Consider the following 17,416-nt stretch of genomic DNA (forward strand, 5'->3'; position numbering starts at 1 on the left):
TCTTGTTCAGGGAGAGGGGATGCAGGAGCCTTGGCAGTTCTTGTGCCACTCGCCCTGGATGGGTGCAGGAGGCTCGGGATGTGCCGGCTGCGGGGATGCTCGCAGGCCGGGGCACCTCATGGTGCGTGAGGAGTGGGCCGAGCCCCTTGAAGCTGCAGCACAGCTGATGCCGCACCGGGGCTGTCAACTTCAAACAACTGCGTGCCAGACCTCCCGAGAACGGGCTTTGCCTGGTGTGAGCGACCGCAAACTTGCACATCTCTCCCATCTCCCTCCGTCCTGCTGGTGCCCCTCTCTGGAGGGTCTCGGCTTGCTTTAGGCCTGACTCAGTGGCCGTGGGCCCGCGCCCTGTGCTGGGCCGGGGCCACCAAGCTGGGTGCTCCGCTCCGCGTTTGTCTCGGGTACCCAAGGGAGCCTGGCACCGCCACCCCTCTCCCCGTGACTCCAGCTCCGGCGGGGCACAGGTGTTTTAACACTTACAAACGTGCCAGGGAGCCGCGACCGCTCCAACTCCCCGGGGAAGAGATGGGGACGGGCCCAGCGCTGCCTCCCCTCCGCTCCCTTCCCCCTGAGCGCGGGGCAGCGCCCGCGGGACCGAGACCCCATCACAGCCTGGGCAGCCCCGCGGGATCCCCTCACAGCTCGGGGCACAGGGCGCTCTCCCAGCCCGTGGAGCCGGAGCCCCTCGCGGCCCCAGGGTCCCCCCCAAAACTTTGCCCCGAGTTGCGGGGCTGGGGCGCGCTGCCCTCGCTCCCTCACGCCCCCCGCCCCAGGTGCGCGGCCGGCGCTGCCCCGCCCCGCCCGCGCCCGCAGCCACTCGCGGCGGCGGCGCTGGCGGCGGGCGGGGCGCATTGGCTGGAGGGCGCCGTCACTCTCCCCCGGCGGCGCTGGGGAGGGGTCTGGGCGCTGCGTGCGGGCGGCGGGAGCGCGGCGGTCCGGCGGCACCGCACGGAGCGCAGCGCGGGGCTGAGGCAGCCGCGGGGAGCCGCGCCGGCCATGGCGGTGTCCGCGCCGCCCGTCATCGCCGCAACTTCCAGCGGCGGCGGCGCGGGGGGCTCGGCGGGTTTGTTCCGGGCGGACCCGCTGTACTCCAGCCCCGCGGAGTCCCCGCGCCTCACCAACAACCTCGTCAACACTTTCCTCTCGGCCGGCGGCGGCGGGGCCGGCGCGGGCGGCGGTGGCGGCGGCGGCAACGAGTGTAAGATGGTCGACCTGCACGGGGTGAAGGTGGCCTCGTTCCTCGTGGAAGGGCAGGAGCTGATCTGCCTGCCGCAGGTCTTTGATCTCTTCCTCAAGCACCTGGTGGGAGGGCTGCACACGGTCTACACCAAGCTGAAGCGGCTGGATATATCGCCCGTGGTGTGCACGGTGGAGCAGGTCCGCATTCTGCGCGGGCTGGGGGCCATCCAGCCCGGCGTGAACCGCTGCAAGCTCATCACCAGGAAGGACTTCGAAACTTTGTACAACGACTGCACCAACGCGAGGTGAGCGCAGGCTCCGCTCTCGCCCCCGGCCGGCCCGCGGGGAGCGCAGCCGGGGGCGGGGGCGCGGGTCCCAGGGGAGGGGGGCACCGAGGGGCTGAGCGGGGCCGGGGAGCGGCGGTGCCGACACGGGAAACTTTCCCTGCTTCCATCAGCCCCCGCCATGGCCGGGACCGCCGGGCAGCGGAGCGGCTCCGCGCGCCGCTCTCCAAACTTTTCTCCAAAGAGGGAAAGCCGATAGTTCCCGAAAACACTCCTTAAAAAAAATCCCCAACTAGAATCTCCAAAAGTTTTTTCCGTTACATTTGTCCCGCTGGAACCCGCGGCTGTGCTCCGGCGCTGCCGCGGGCGGTGCCAGCCGGGTGCCCGGGCAGAGGCTGCGGGTCCCGGTGCCCCCGGAGCGGCTCCGCTCCCGCAGCTCCGGAGCGGCCGCAGCCCCTGCCCTGCCCGGCTTCGGTCACCGAGCCCCCGGATCCCTGCTGGGTCCTGCATACTCGGGGTTATAATCCTGGTTTGTGACCTCATGGCTGCTGCCTTTAGAAATGATAATGATCTAAATAAACACAAAACCCTCTCGGGGCTCGGCAGGAGCGCTGGTGCCGTGGGGCAGGGTGTAAGGCAGGCACTCCGGAGTTCCCATTCCCCGCTTCAGCAGTTGGCGAGGGACGTCTCCAGGAACATTTCCATGTCAGCGTGCTGCTGCTGCTTTCTGTGGCAGCAAACTTTCTTTACAGACGCTTCAGCGAGCTTTGGGTGCGATATCCGACCTGCGGCGTGCCCGCGTTCAGTAACTGAGGGCTTTGTGTCACTGGTTCGACCCCCATAGCCCTGAACGGGGGTTTTATCTTTAATAACTTAATTTCGTGCCATGCGGGGCCTGATCCTGCCCTCGCTGCTGGAGCGGGAGCAGACCGGGCGTTATTCTTGAACGCAATGATCGCTTTGTTTCACATCACTTTATATTACAGGTGGCAGTTTAGAGATGCACTTTATTCCTAGGTCTGTTAATATGAACTATGTGCTTTTTTTCCTTGCTCTCGTTCAGTGTCTGTAACCCCTTCTCCCGCTGCCTGTTTCAATGTCAGGCACCTCGATGACATCACACCCACTGCTTTATTTAAGTGATGGGTTTGGAAGTACGGTCTGAGGCTTACGTTAATTTTATTCCAATACATTAGATTACTAAGGGGCACATTTAACATGTAAATGCTTCTGTGAAATGTTTCTGAGACTCGACTAGCATGAAAGTTGATTGTTAAAGAAAAACATCTCGTTAATTTCTGTGACCGTGCCAAAGTTTTTTATTGGGGAAATAGAGGATCTGATATGATGCAGCCTGTAGATGCGGTCTAATGATTTCTCCTCTTGTACAACCAGCCTTTTAAAATCGCAAAATGCTGCGGTGTTAAATGTTTAAAACTTGTATTTCCCAACTTTTTTTTCCCCCTCTTCTCTTTGACAAAGACTTATGGGAGTGATAGGACACGGGAATTGGAAGTGCAGGGAGCAGTGGGAAGGGGAGCTGTGGGTGAGGAGCCAAGGGATGCTCCAGGAGGGGCTGAAAGGAGCAGGGAGTGGAACGGAGCCCTGGGAAAGGCTGGGGATGAGGCAGAGCTCTCAGCTCAGACTCACACGTGTTGAATGTGCTTAAACTCTCCCCACAGTGCTGTGTATTTTTCCCTGTTCGAGAATAGCAAATCCCTTTACATTTCGCTTCTCTGTGCCTCATGAAGATGCCCCTGGTTGGAAGAACCTGCTCACATCAGGTGTTTTGCATTCACGGTTTCAGGTGTAACGCGTCAGGAGTGTTATCAGCACACCTGAAACTTTGTTCAAGGATTGTAACTTAATGTTAATTGTATTCTGTCCTGCTAATTAAATGCTTAATGCCTCATTTTATTTACAGATTATTATTTCCCTTGAGCAGTCCATACTTACTGGAGAGAATGTTGGGTAAAAATAGTTAAATACATGAGTAATCTTAGTTATTTTTGTTTGCTGTGAAGTGACCTGGGAAGCACTGCAGTGCACGCTATCAAACAAATCAAATGCAGTAGAACTGTTAAAAGACATGCTCACAGTTTTTAGTTCTGTACCTGGAAAGTAAAGGCTTGAAAATATGTGATCTTTTGGAAATACTGCTCTCAACTCGAAATACTGTACATTGCTTTTCTAGTTAATATTTGTAAAAATTTGGTAGCCATTTATGTATTTATTTGAATACTGTAGAAATGCTGCAGTAAACTCAAGAGCTGCCAGTGAAAGCAGTAAGAAATGCTGGGTATCATTACTTTCACTGGTAATTGACTTGTAAAAGTCGACATCCCTTATGTTAGTGTGCACTTTCAATTATTTTTTGAATTGGGATGCAAACCATCAATTATATATAACTGAAGAAAAGATAAATTCTATTTCTCCTGCTTACTGTATTGCATTTTTCTAGTTGAGTTTGTGTACAGAGCTCGTAAGAGCTTCAGAGAAACACACCCGTGGGTGAAAGTTTTTTGGTGTGTGTGTTCTGTAGCAGGAGTTACTCTGTCCAGCAGCTCTGACCTGTGTATTTCTGGAGCACTGTTGAAATTGTCACTCACATATTTACACAATCTCCCTAATGTTTATTTTTAGCCAACACCGTGCACTCTTAATTTGCGAGCAAGGTTTGTGAAATGAAACTAACTGCTCATTTCATTGCAGGTCCCACCCTCAAGTGAGTACAACATACTGACAAAATCTAGCTCCTGATGGGCAATACCTTAGAATATTACTTATATTGTGGAGGATTGCTTAAATTTAGTAGTAAAGCATAACATTTAGTTAATTAAAAAAAAAAGGCAGGCTATAACGAGGACGTATTTTTAAACGGAAATTTAAAACTGTAGTAAGAACATGTTTATGGTAGTACATATGTCAGTCCTGAAAAATAGGATTATATGAATGTGATCACGAGCTCTTCCACACAGTTCTGTATTTGATGGATGCTACTGGCCACTGAAAAAGCAGAGTGTTGGTCTGGATTATTCAATAAATGGTCAGAATACTTTCCAGAAAAGAGTATTTCAGTGCATGTCATATTTTTTATGATTTAAAGTAACCATTTAAGCTAATATTTTGCATTACTTTGGCTATTCACAAACAATAAAAGGCTTTAGAAATGAATTTAAGCAGTAAATGCAGACATTTAATTTTATGAGATAATGAGGGTCTAGTCATGTTGACTATTAAAAGCTACCCTATAGTCAGCAGTACTCTGTCTTTTATTAGGAGACTGATGTCAAGATTATAATTAAAGCAATCCAGCCATGTAGCACTGCACACAGCTTCCTGTATATTGATAGGAAATGTAGGCATCTGATTGTCCATAAACTTCTTTCTCTAAGTGGATATTTAGCCTGCATTCAGACTTGGCCAAATCTATGCATTTTGGAGGTGTTAGCATTTTTAAATAAAGATCAGTTTTTCAGTTTCCCTCTCTTCCTTGGAGAGGAGGCTCACTTGAGACACTCTGGAGAGAGATCACTGGCAGAGTGGATTCTGCTTGAGCTGGAGAAAGGAATTCTCCCACTTTCTGAGCGATGCAGTTTTGCTTTTGGAAAAAAATCCCTCTTTCTTTTTGGGTATCTTGAAAGTCTGTGCCTGTTCAAAACTCCTAAAATACTTGAATATTTTCATCAGATGCATATCTAATCTGGAGAACCCTTGATTAAAACTCCCTTCTTTCTTCATAGCACTAGAGCTGCTCCCCATTTGAAGGGTAACATGCTTTTCCTCCAAAATGGAGTATTTGTATGATTCCTGCATGTGTATATGCATAATACATATGTAATTTTCTACTGAGACTTCTACAACTGAAAAATACTGTGTTTTTGTAGCAAAGACAAAAAAGCTAAACAATTAGGTATTAATGATATTCTTGTTGCATATTCAAAAGGTCTTTGCAAGCATTTCTTCTCCTTTTTTTCTTTTCACCATTTCAACCTGCAGAACTCTTCACTGTCACTTCAAATCACACAATTCTACGAAGATAAAACAACATTTAAACTCATTTGCTTTGGGAGGAAAATTGAGCATTTGCACCCAATAAGCCTGATTGTGGAACTGCATGCAAATTGTGTTTTGATTTATCTCTTTTGCACTTTTTTCCATTTGAATTGATCTTGCATTAATTTCGCCAAGCGGCTCTGTGAGGCTGCAGATGTTGCCCTGTGTTTAATAAATCAATGAGACAGATCTGAATGAATCACTTCAGATGGATTCTCTGCTCGGTTTGATGTCTAGATGTTATTCTTAGCTTGTTATCATGACAGATGCATTAATGTTCCCATACACTGCCAGCAATGTCAAAGAGATTGAAGCTTTTAAAGTGGCGGTATCCCCTTTTCCCCCTTCTGTTGGAATAACTAAATTGCCTTTAGGAATAGGTCAAAATATAAATTTAATCTTGGCATTATCGTGGGGGAAGATGCTAAACTTCTGATCGTATGGTAACGCAGGCAAATGCAGATTTTACAGAATGATTAATTATTCCCAAATAGTGGAGATCAATATTAAAATCTAAACATAGGCTAGCTCCTTAATAGAGTAACCACTTTCTCAACATTAATATTTCATTGTAATAGGAATGATACGAATAAATAATATAAGACTAGAACATGTTAAAAGTATTGCTATAAATAGAATATCATCGTGTCCAAATTGATTACAGGCTGAAGTAAGGCTTTTCTTTTTGCCTTTTTTACCTCATTAAGAATTTTCTTTTAAAGTTGGGTATGTCTGGATTCAACATCTGTTAGATTTAAAATACTTGTTTATTATGTTTCTGCTGCTACTCACCATGTAGGGCCAGATCTGTTGGAGAAGTTGTTGATCACTGTTAATTTCAGGTCAGTTTAGTCTGGTATCCATTATCTTGGACAGAACCTGTGGAACACAAACTATAAAAGGCTGGAACGTGTCTTTGTGGAAAGGTTTTAAATTCTGAGAAAAAGATAGCACAAAGTGTAAAGTACTCTGCCATGAATAATGAAGATCTGTTTCCCACATAGGCTATGCACAGCTTTTATTCCTTACTGTTTACTAAACCACTCGTGGTCATCTTTGTTTTTCTTTAGAGGATAAAATAGTATTTTGTGCAATCGTTTTTTAAACCTGATTTCTCTCTGTGATGCTTTTATTTTCATTTTTAAAATTATCAGGAATGTTCCTTTTCCTAATCTTTCCTTGACACGGAAGAACTTTGACTTTTTGTCTTTAAGGCTTCTGAGAATAAATTGGAGAAACTGGCTGTAACGGATCTAGATTTATGTTGGCATTCTTGGTATTCTTGCTCCAGTAGTTCCAATTTGATAAAGGAAACAATATATGTAATAGAAATTCACAGTTTATTCAAATGAGTTTAAGCTTTAGCATTGTTATATTTGCCTTTCTCTCACCAATATATCAATGTGTGGCAATAGCATTATACTCAGAAAGCCTCCAGAAGGGACCAGCTCTGTGGATGGGGAATTATTCTCACGCTGGGGCTGTGGCTGCACACGCAGCCTCTGTTTGTGCCCTGCTTTGAAAGGCAGGGAAAACCAACTTTGGTAGGGCTCAGGAGCACAGCAAAACACACTGAATTAAAGAATCACCTTTTATTGTATGGCAGTGGCCTCAGAGTGACAAACTGGTCTCTACCTACCTTAGTAATTTTGCAGTAAATATTTCAAATGAGCCTCATGAGATGTTTTAAAGAATTGTCTTGTTTATTTCACCGCTTTCAGGCTGGAATTGGTGTTTTGTAAGGGCTGTTTGTCAGCATTAGTATTAAAAAGGTGTTGAAATCTGGGCTGTAAAGTCTGTTTTGACCTCGCTGAGGTGAACCTCCCTTTCATGCCAGGGTCTGTTTTCCAGTACAAGGGCAAAGAACTTAAAAATGTTTCTAGGATCTGAGCCCTTCTCATCAAAGGTGGGGCATGTTTACTGACCCCTGCTTTTGGAAGAATAACATGTTCCTGTGTTTTTGGGTCTGATCTTGTACTTGCTGAATGTAGGATCTCGAATCCCTTTTGTGCCTTTCCAGAGGTGATAATTACGAATTTTCTGAAGTTACAAACAAAGTTATCCAAACCCTTACTTTAAAATACATGGAAAGTTCCCAGCTGGTTGCATTTGTAAGTTCTTTGTGTGATTATCAGTGTAATAAAACCTGTAGGTGTATGGAAATGCGCGATTTTAATGATTATTTACATGCACAGTACTAATATCAAACCCAAACATAATGAGGCTGCTTCAGAGTTCCTGCTGTCTGGGATGTGTTCCTTTGGTGTAAGCCAAGGCAAGGTTTTATATGTTCTGATTAAACCTGCATTCCCAAGCACAAGTATGTTAGTTAGTAATGATTCTTAGTGATTTAGATTTATCCTGGTTGATATTAGAACTGTCCCTCGGGGCTACAAGCTTTTGATCTTTGTTCCCTCTTGGTAAAACAGGGTTATCCAAAGTGTCTCGGTAATGGGGTTTCCCCTCTCCCTCCACTCTACAACCTGTAAGAAACACTGATACCTATTAACTAATGTACTTTGATACCTGCCCCAGAAGGTTCCAATATCCGAATCCTGTAAAGCAGAAATTTCTTTCTTGCCTTTAATTTTTGGTAGTGCAGCCGTGCTGTTGTTTTGTGTGCGTGTGTGTAAAGTTTATTGTCACCAGCAGACGTGGGGAGATTATATTCCCTTGTCAGTACATCCTGACCCGCTGAGCCCATTTTGCTCATTAAAATAGATTATGTCAGAGCCTTTGGTGACTCACTCACAAATACCACTTCTCCAGAAAGTAAGAACCAAACCCAATTAATGTGCTCCCTTTATTACTGTGCAGTGCTTTAAAGTGTGATGTTTAGCAGTGTATATTGTTCCTATGATAAGGTATAAAATGTTCGATTGCAATTGTGCCTGATGTTATCAAGTTTCTGGAAATTGATATCTGGTACTGGCATTTAACCTACATCCACTCTGTCTGCTATCTATGGGATGGGTTAAAAAGAAAAAGTACTATTGATCTGTAGCTGGATTAAAGTTTGAAATCGGCAACAGCATGAGCACAAAAGGCTTTTTTATGATTTCTCAGCTTGCCATTGATCTACCAGTTTTATTGCATTCATTATTTATTAAAAGAATTTGCAAGCTAAACATAACGTTAAGCTAGTTTGCACACAGGGACTGCACTTAGGAAATTGAATGGAAATTGCATTAGAGATGAACATCTGTGCTATTTTTCCACTCGTGTGTTTATGGGTTTGTATAAAAGGTGTATTGGATTAACAGTTATAACCATTATAGCTTGCAGCAATATGTTAGAACCCCAAGCATTTAGTAGTTATTTAAGAAGGAGACTCTTTTTTCTTACACTAAAAAGTATGGTAATGCCATGACAAACAGAGCTTTTATTGGATTATTCCTTATTAATGGGCCTTTTACAACTAATGTGTAAAACTTGAGGTATCTTGCTATATTATGCATGTGCACTATTATCTATGCTACATAAAGCTCCATTAATATTGTCATTAATTGAAGGTTTCCAGTGACAGTATTAGTTAAGGATTTGGCATGTAGTCACTGAAGTATTGAAATGTATTTTATAGGAATGGAAGTATTGAAAAGATCCTTAATATATGTTCCTTCAGGTTTTTCCCAGCAAGTCAACTGGTTTACTCTGCTCCTTGAGCTGGGTACCTTCTGTGATGTATTGTGTCAGTGAATCAGGTGAAGTCTTAAGTATTTTGAAATACTTTTCAGTTAAATGGTTCAGTTGCCCTTAACACTGGCTGTAGTTGTGTGTGACATAAAAAGTGTTGGGTAGATCTTGAATTTTGAGGTCATCTCCTGTAATGATTTTAGAGTTTCTTTCTTGATTGTGCTTCTTTTGTAAAACAGAGGAAAAATTACTTGAGGGGCTGTGAGAAGTATGTTTGTATAATCAAGATGTTACCTACTAATTTGGTCTAAAAGTCAGTCCAGTCTGTTCATGACTAAAATGTACTGAAATATGTCACGTTGTGCATCACCAGTGCAGTTATTCTGTTCAAGGCTCAACCTGAGACATCTCACAGCTTGCAAGACTTGAGGGTTTCCTGTGCTCAGACACAGAAATGAGCTCCATGCCAGGAGGTTGTGCTGCCTCCTTGGAATGCCACCCCCTCATCCTTTCTGTCTCTGGTAGGATGACAGTATTTTGAGCAGAGGTAGCTCTGATTTTTCTTTGAAAGAATCTCAGGGCTGTTTTTCAGCAGCATTCTGCATTTACTGTTCTTAGTCTTTCTCACTCTTGTTCCCAGCCATAGGCTCCTGTGATCAGTTTTCATATTCTATCAGAACACATTTCTGCTCCCCTGTAAGTTAAAGCAGGAGTTATATTTAATATAGGATTTTTGCAATTAAGATGCACACATACTCATTGATAAAATGTTTCCATACACATAAATTTATGTATGATGTGTTTTAACTAAACTTCTGGATTTTTCCAAAGCTCTCTCAACTATGGAAATCAGTGTTGATTTTTGGAGAGGGAGACTCTAGAATAATCCAGAAATTTAGTGTAAATTTCATTTGCTATGGCCATGAACTAAAATTGCTAAATAAACTTAGAGGGCTGTGTGGGCTATCTTGGTGTCCTTAGTTAAAGTCTTTAGTTTTTTATGTGCTTGTCATAGCCATGTAAATGAGTAACATTCTCAGCATGTAATTCAATTCTGTCCAGTCTGTGGCAAGAGAACTTTTAGGCTGGGATGCTCTTGTGGTATTTAAAATCAGCAAAACACCAAGACTTTTTTCTTTGCTGTTTTTAAGCCTGCATGGACAGTGGAACTAAAACAGAGCACTTTTAATTTTAAAAAGTTCATCAGAGTTACTGGGGACAGGGACAGTGGGGTGGAGCCATTGGTGTCAGGGACATTGGGATGGAGCCATTGGGGACAGTGACAGGGACATTGGGATGGAGCCATTGGTGACAGGGACAGTGGGATGGAGCCATTGGTGTTGGTGTCAGGGACATTGGGATGGAGCCGTTGGGGACAGTGACATTGGGATGGAGCCATTGGTGACAGGGACAGTGGGATGGAGCCATTGGTGTTGGTGTCAGGGACAGTGGGATGGAGCCATTGGTGTTGGTGTCAGGGACAGTGGGGTGGAGCCATTGGTGTTGGTGACAGGGACATTGGGATGGAGCCATTGGGGACAGTGACGGGGACAGTGGGGTGGAGCCATTGGTGACAGTGACAGGGACAGTGGGGTGGAGCCATTGGGGACAGTGACAGGGACATTGGGATGGAGCCATTGGTGACAGTGACAGGGACAGTGGGGTGTCCCTCAGCAGCAGTCCCAGGCTGGGTGGGGTGGGCACACCCTGCAGGGAAGGGATGGATCCAGAGGGACCTGGGCAGGCTGCAGAGGTGAGGCTGGGCAAACCTGGGGGAGTGGAGAAGGCCAAGCTCAGGGTGTGGCTGCCCCTGGATCCCTGGCAGTGCCCAAGGCCAGGCTGGACAGGGCTTGGGGCACCCTGGGACAGTGGAGGGGGTCCCTGCCCATGGCAAGGGTGGGATGAGCTTTAAGGTCCCTTCCAACCCAAACCATTCTGGGATTCTGTGGTCCAGACCAGTTCCTCTGTCTCAGCAGGGTCAGCTGGAGCTGGTTGTCCTGAGCTGTCTCCAGTTAGATTTTGGATATTTGCAAGGATTGAGACTCAGCCTCTCTGGGCAACTGATTTGCAGAGTAGAAATAGCTGTGCTGTGGAAGAAAGATTTTATTGGGATGGCTGGGTTCCGTGGGATCTGGGAGTAGATGTCACAGGCAGCCACTGCTGGGGTCACTGCCCTGCAGAGGAGTCACTCAGGCAGGTCAGTACAGACACTGCTGCTGTGTTTGTCCTTTCTGGGAGTCAACCAAGTCATCTCGTGCCATCTCTGTCTCACAAGCAATTTCTTGAAATCCTGTGTGTGTGCATGTGCTGAGGAGCTGACTTTCCCTTTCCCTGACTTTTCCACAGAGGTTGTGCCAGTAGGGGGATTTAGTTACTTGTATGTTACAGTAACTTAAGAGTTGCTAATTAAGAAGATAAAGTTAGTTGAAAGAAAAAAAAATATTTTGAGCTTCATTTAGAACCTCTAATCAGCATGTTTAAAATACTCTGCATTATGGTTTTTCTTACATGTGCAGCAGTTGTTTTTGCCTAGTGCAAGTTTTACATGCTTAGCTAATAGACTGTTTTGATAACAGTTAATCAGAGAATGTCCTGTGTCTGTGAAATGTTATCCCTGTTGTTTTCTGGGAGGCTGATGAAGGCATCTCTCTTTCAGGGCTGCAGGTGTCTGCAGCTGCCTCCTCTCCTCCCTGTACTTTTAAATGTTGTTGTGTGCTGAAGGAGGGCAATTTTCTAAAGAGCTGCTGAGATAATACTGAAAAATAGAAGCAGGAAAAATGTCAAGTCTTTCCAGTGAGACTTAAAATACATGTCTAAACAAGAAAAACTGAAACCCCTCCCCCAAACACAAAACCTCCCAAAACCAACAATAAAAAAAACAGAGCAGAGTGAGGTGGTAGAATGCTGGCAGTTAGACAAGAGCAGAATATGGATACTGAAACAGGACCCAGGGTAATGAACTGGGTGTTCTGTTCCCTCTGTTGTATGAGCTTGCTGCTGAAAGATGAATTTGTCAGTTTGGGGAGTCTTTTGGCTTGTAAGGCTTTTATTTGTTGGGTTTTTTTATATGGCAGTTCATGTACCTGATAGGTGACTTATCTGAATACCTTGAGTTGAGCACCCTGCCATTACAAAATCATTTCTATGTTCTGCCAGGCTGTCTGGCTGTTTGCAGAGAGCTCATTCCAGGCTGGCTGCACCCTGTGCTGCCCTGCTGCATTCCAGGTGTGTGCCGTGCCCAGATGTGCTGCTCTCAGCAGCCGTGGTGCCTCTTGCAGGAGCCCTCAGTGAGGGTTTGGCTGGAATTGCTGCTGGAACACTCTGCAAACCTCACTGGTGCCCGTGGCCAGCAGTGCTGAAGAGCATTAATTGATCCTGCTGTTCTATGAACTAAGATTTCCTGTCTCACAACCAGAATTGCTGTCACTTCTTTCTGCTCTGTTTTTATGAATTGCCTTGCTTGCCACACAACTGACTTTTGGTTCGAACAAATCTCTTCTTGCTGGACCTTGAGAACATTTCTGTCTTGCAGTTTTGTGAATGACTTTTCTCTTGCATGTTAAGGTAGAGGGTTTCTGGTCATTCACTTACCTTGCCCTATTTAAATATGCTTTCTTCAGAATTTTAGTGTGCATGTACCTCTCCCACCCCACAACCACAGCCCTGTAATAACTGCTCCATCTTAGTTTTTCCATCTTTTGTCCTCAAAGGATAGAATCTCTATTCCTGTTGGTGTGGAAGCAAAACAAAAAATGCTGGTGAGACATTTGTTGTAGTCATCTTTTCCCAGTAATACAGAGAGTGCAATGGAGTAGTTCAGATTATGGCATTAGACTTTTAAAGCCATTTTTAAGAACTTGTGTTCACTGAGTGAAGGTCAGTTGAGGTCAGTTTTTAACACTGGTGTATTCTCATCTGGATAGAAAGTCTTCATGAGAACTTTTTTTAATTCATTCATGTGAAGTTTCTGATAGTAAATGCCATATTTTTGGTGTTTTTTTTTTAAACTTAGCTATTAATAAGAAGTTAAATGCCTGGCAGGGATGAGCATCTTTGCTGTTCAGTCTCACATGTAAGGCAGCTATGTGAGGGGCTTATTCCAGCAGGACTGCATTTCATTGAGGTGGTTTGTTGTATTAGGGTCTGAGTGTGCTGTTCTGTCTGTGATGATGATTTCCCCTCCTTGGCTGTCACAGAATTTCTCTTTGACATCCTCAGGTTCTTGTGGCCACACAGCTTCATCTTTCCTCCACATCTAGATTGACCTGTCATTCACAAAAACAACACAATAACTCAATACACAAACAGCAGACACCACTCACAGGTTTCATTTGCTGTGCTGGTCACTGAGTTGTCTTTAAAACTTTAGAAGTGTCTATTAAGCTCAAAGTTGAAAATTTTCTTGACCATATTTTGATATTGGTGTTTGTTTGCAGGGGTTTTTGATCCTACTGTTTACTCTTCTGCTTTTTAGTTAGAAGCTCTTTTTAGCATCTTATGCACATGAAGTAGTTTATCTGATGATGTCAGGTTGTTTCCAGAATAATCCTCTGTAGCATCTAGCACTGTGAGAATCTGAGTGAAAGTAAACAAGTTTACAGACAGTAGGTGGGCAAAGAGTGTTTTTGTTTAGGTTGACTGCTTAGTTTGCTTGTCTGGCTGTGGGCAAAATTTGGAAGTTCCTTTTTTTGCTGTTGGTTTTTCACAATGTCCTGACCCAGCCAGTGTAAGACTGCAGAGGAGACTGAATGAACACAAGGCTTTGGATCTCTTGTGGAGGAGGAGATTGCTTTGCTTTGTCTTTTTGACTCATAGTAGGTGAAATTCCACAATGGTTCTACACTGTTCCAGAATCTTCTAACTGATTTCTGTGTTTTTTGGATTGCCAGCATAGAAAGCATCCAAACCTCAGTGCATGGCAATGAATTATCTGTAAGTTACTTTGGGCCACCTCAGGAAACATTTCATGCAAATTTGGAAGTGGAATAATGAAACAATCCTTGAGACATCATTTGTATCCCCTCTGTATTTAGTGAATCTCATATTTGAATAGATTTTATTAAGTCCATATATTTGTACAGGAAAAAAAAAATATAGAGAAAGTGCATAGTGGAACCCCAAACCTTTCCAGTAAAGATCTGCATTTTTGTGATGAAAGGCACTACATGGGCCAGGAGGAGGGAGAGTCAATAGATGTTCATTTGCATTGCCTGGTAAACACTTGTCAAGAATCAGGGATTAGAGGGTGAATAGGAATATTCACTTTTTCCATTGAGGGAAGTGTTTACCGGTGGTGATAAATACAAATCATTTTAGTATAGGGAATATTATAAACTTGTTGCTGTGCATATGTTGTACATTGCTCATATTCAGAAATCCTTACTTGGATTATAATCATATTTCATGTATTTGAGACTCTCTTGATTATTTTTAATCCGGGAGTGAATTTTAATATTCTAAGTGGAGTCGACTGCATGTAAAGAATAGTGAAAAATAATTTTATGTACCTTAGTTTAAAAAGTAGTAAACTGATAATTATTATGTATTTAATTAGCACATACATTTCATAAAGGTTATGGCATCATTGGTAGCACCCTGGCTATTTGGCCAAATCTTGATTTACTCTTGCAGAATTCAGAAAAGGCTGAAAACACGATGAAGGGCAAAGCACCAAGTCCCTGTGTTTGTGTGAACACTGCACAAGCCCAAATGGTGGTGGGTGATTAGAACTTCACACATGCACCTGGCTTTTCTGGGAAATCCTTGGCACTCTCTGAAGGGGAATGGCCATTGCTGGGCTATTTCTGACTCTGGTTTTGGTGGAAAATTCGGCCTTGTGTGTCATTTAGACTTTGTGACACGTGTAGCCTCCCAGGGCCTAATGACTTGTCTGCAGATGGGCTGTTATTTATTACAGTCATGTAGAATAAAATTGATTGTCTTCTAAAATTAATTTTTCATTTGCCTCCAGCTCTGCTTTAATAGAGGACACACAGTTGCCTGTTTGCAGAAATACTGTTTAATCACATTAATATCTCAGCCCCCCAGGCTGGTGAAGATAATTGTACAAACGAACAGCAAAATCTGTATCTTTAACTTCTTTTTATGATTAAATTATGCAAATGACTTATCTCCTGCCCTTCCAAGCACTAATCATCTAATTAGGAATGATGTGTTAAAGGGATGGTTTTGAATCAGGAGAAGGGGAGAACGGAGGAAGCAGAAAATGGGACCTGACAATGAAACTGCTGAAAGTACTATAGCAGTACAAGATAAATTTGTGTATGTGTTCAAAAAGCAATAATAAAGGCTTGCTGTGCTATTGCTAGTCCTGTTCTAGTGCTATTTTTCATAAGAGGATAATTCTTCTGTCTGATCTTCACCCATAATTTTCCATATTAACTTTAAATTCTATATTATTGTTATTATTATTAACTTAGTACTTTCTCTTCCAGTTCTCATAAGCAATGAGTGCAAGTGTCTCTGCATTTGGCCTTAGTAATAGAATGCTTTGAAAGACAGAATTTGTTCATTTGTAGTTTGTGTTTTATCAAAGTGCTTGTCATTGTACTGGAAGATGTCCTGAGCCTGTTAAATACTTCACATATCTCAGTCTCTCTTTTTTTGAGTACTTAACTGGTGGTTAAAGAAACTCACAGCTTTGCATTTTAATGTGAAAGTGCAAGTGTCCAAGTAAAGAGAGTGCTCATCTCTTCAGTGTCCTGTGCCTAGTTTGTGGAGTTTCCCTTTGGGTGAAAACCTTTAAATTTAGATATTTAGGCAATCGTGAATTTATATTTTAAGCATATTTATAGGAAATAATCATGCCTGGACCTCTCAAAGACCTTTCAGCCCAGTTTGCTGTGTTTCATTTTTTTACTATTCCATAAGCAAGTTCTGTTTTTTGTAAGTCAGGCCTTTATAACAGATCCTCCTGCTTAAGGCACATTTTCACATTGGGCCCAAACTATCAGTGTGTTAGAGGTACAACAAACCAGTTCATACCAGGTGATAGCTCTGACAGCTTGGTCATGGATTTGTTCTTGTTTTCCCATTACTCAATTATTGCTGTACTTTCTGTATGTAGTTTGAGTGCAGTTAACCAATAAAATAAAGCTATTCTGGAGACTAACTGAAATTTCAGGTATTCGTCTATGAGAGTGTGTTAATTCCTTTATAAATGTGTGAAAGTATTAATGCATGAGAATATATGGGTTCACAGGATGCTGTGTGTAGATGACCAGTACCTTCCACACTCCCTAAGACATTTTCCAACATCTGCCCCATTCTTTAAGGAGCCTTAGCTTCCCTGCCTTGTGTCAGGCTTGTGTCTCTGTGTCTGTTGGACACAGGTTTGCTGATACAATCTGAGGAGTTTAACTTGCCCAGGAGAGTGTGAAACGCTTTTACAAAGGTGGGTATCCCCCAAGAGAAGCCAAAAGCAACGATGTCAAAATAATCTTTTTGTTAGTGCTTAGGTGTATATCACAGGGATTTAAGAAGGATGAAAAACCTCACACAAATGAGTTTTAAACAATTAAAATGCTGACTGGGGTGGATAATCTGGCTTTTCTGTGTTGTTTTTGGATGGTTTAGCATAAAGGATGCAAGTTCTGACACCGCTTCCATTTGTCTGACACAGATGTAAATTGCTGGTGGAATGTTTTCATAAACACTTCATGGATGGGGAGGCTGCATTTCTTTCTGTACCTTCCAGCAATGGGATTGAATTAAATCAGTTCACATTTATCTTTGTGTGTATTTTCATCATTATCCCCTCAAAATCTTCTCAGAAGGAAAGTTGAGACCACCTTGTTGACGAGGGCTTGCACCAAGTCTTTGTGCCAGAATATTTGTGTAAGTAATTTTGTCACACAAGGTCTAAATATATTTTAGCAGAATTATAGGAGATTCAAAAAGGAGATGGGATTTCTTATTGTAGTAAAAGGTTCTGGGATCCATCAGGGATTTAAATTTCAGTGAAAGCTTTGAGCAGAACTGTTCTTCTTTGGGTGGGAGTTCTATGATAATTAAGGAGCAAACAATCCTAGACTAATTTTTTCTGTTTCTTTTAGATTGGCTGGATGTAGATACCACAAGAAGAGCTAAAAATAGAGGCTTTGTGCTGGGGCTGATAGTGTGTGATAAGTCAATGGAGAGCATGCTGGACAGCCTCCAGCTGCCATTCTTTGTGTGGCTGAATTTCTTAAGCCTGATGGCTTTTGGCTGAGGTGTTTTAATTCTGTAGGACAGTGGCACTGAGG

General features: G+C 43.6%; 1 protein-coding gene across 6 annotated transcripts in view; it reads left to right on the plus strand.

Moving 5' to 3' along the window:
* The first annotated feature begins 869 nt into the window (after positions 1-869).
* DACH2 (dachshund family transcription factor 2) overlaps positions 870-17,416 on the plus strand; it is a 251,444-nt gene continuing 234,897 nt past the window's right edge. For 2 of the 6 annotated variants that reach the window (XM_077185954.1, XM_077185959.1), the window contains exon 1: positions 871-1,484. In XM_077185954.1, coding sequence (XP_077042069.1) covers positions 997-1,484 — 488 coding nt within the window. In that variant the 5' untranslated portion in view covers positions 871-996. Of the gene's footprint in view, positions 1,485-17,416 lie in introns of all 6 variants that reach the window. The other 4 variants (XM_077185958.1, XM_077185955.1, XM_077185957.1 and 1 more) reach the window with 4 other exon arrangements.

Source organism: Agelaius phoeniceus, chromosome 14, assembly GCF_051311805.1.
Source record: "Agelaius phoeniceus isolate bAgePho1 chromosome 14, bAgePho1.hap1, whole genome shotgun sequence".
NCBI lineage: Eukaryota > Metazoa > Chordata > Aves > Passeriformes > Icteridae > Agelaius > Agelaius phoeniceus.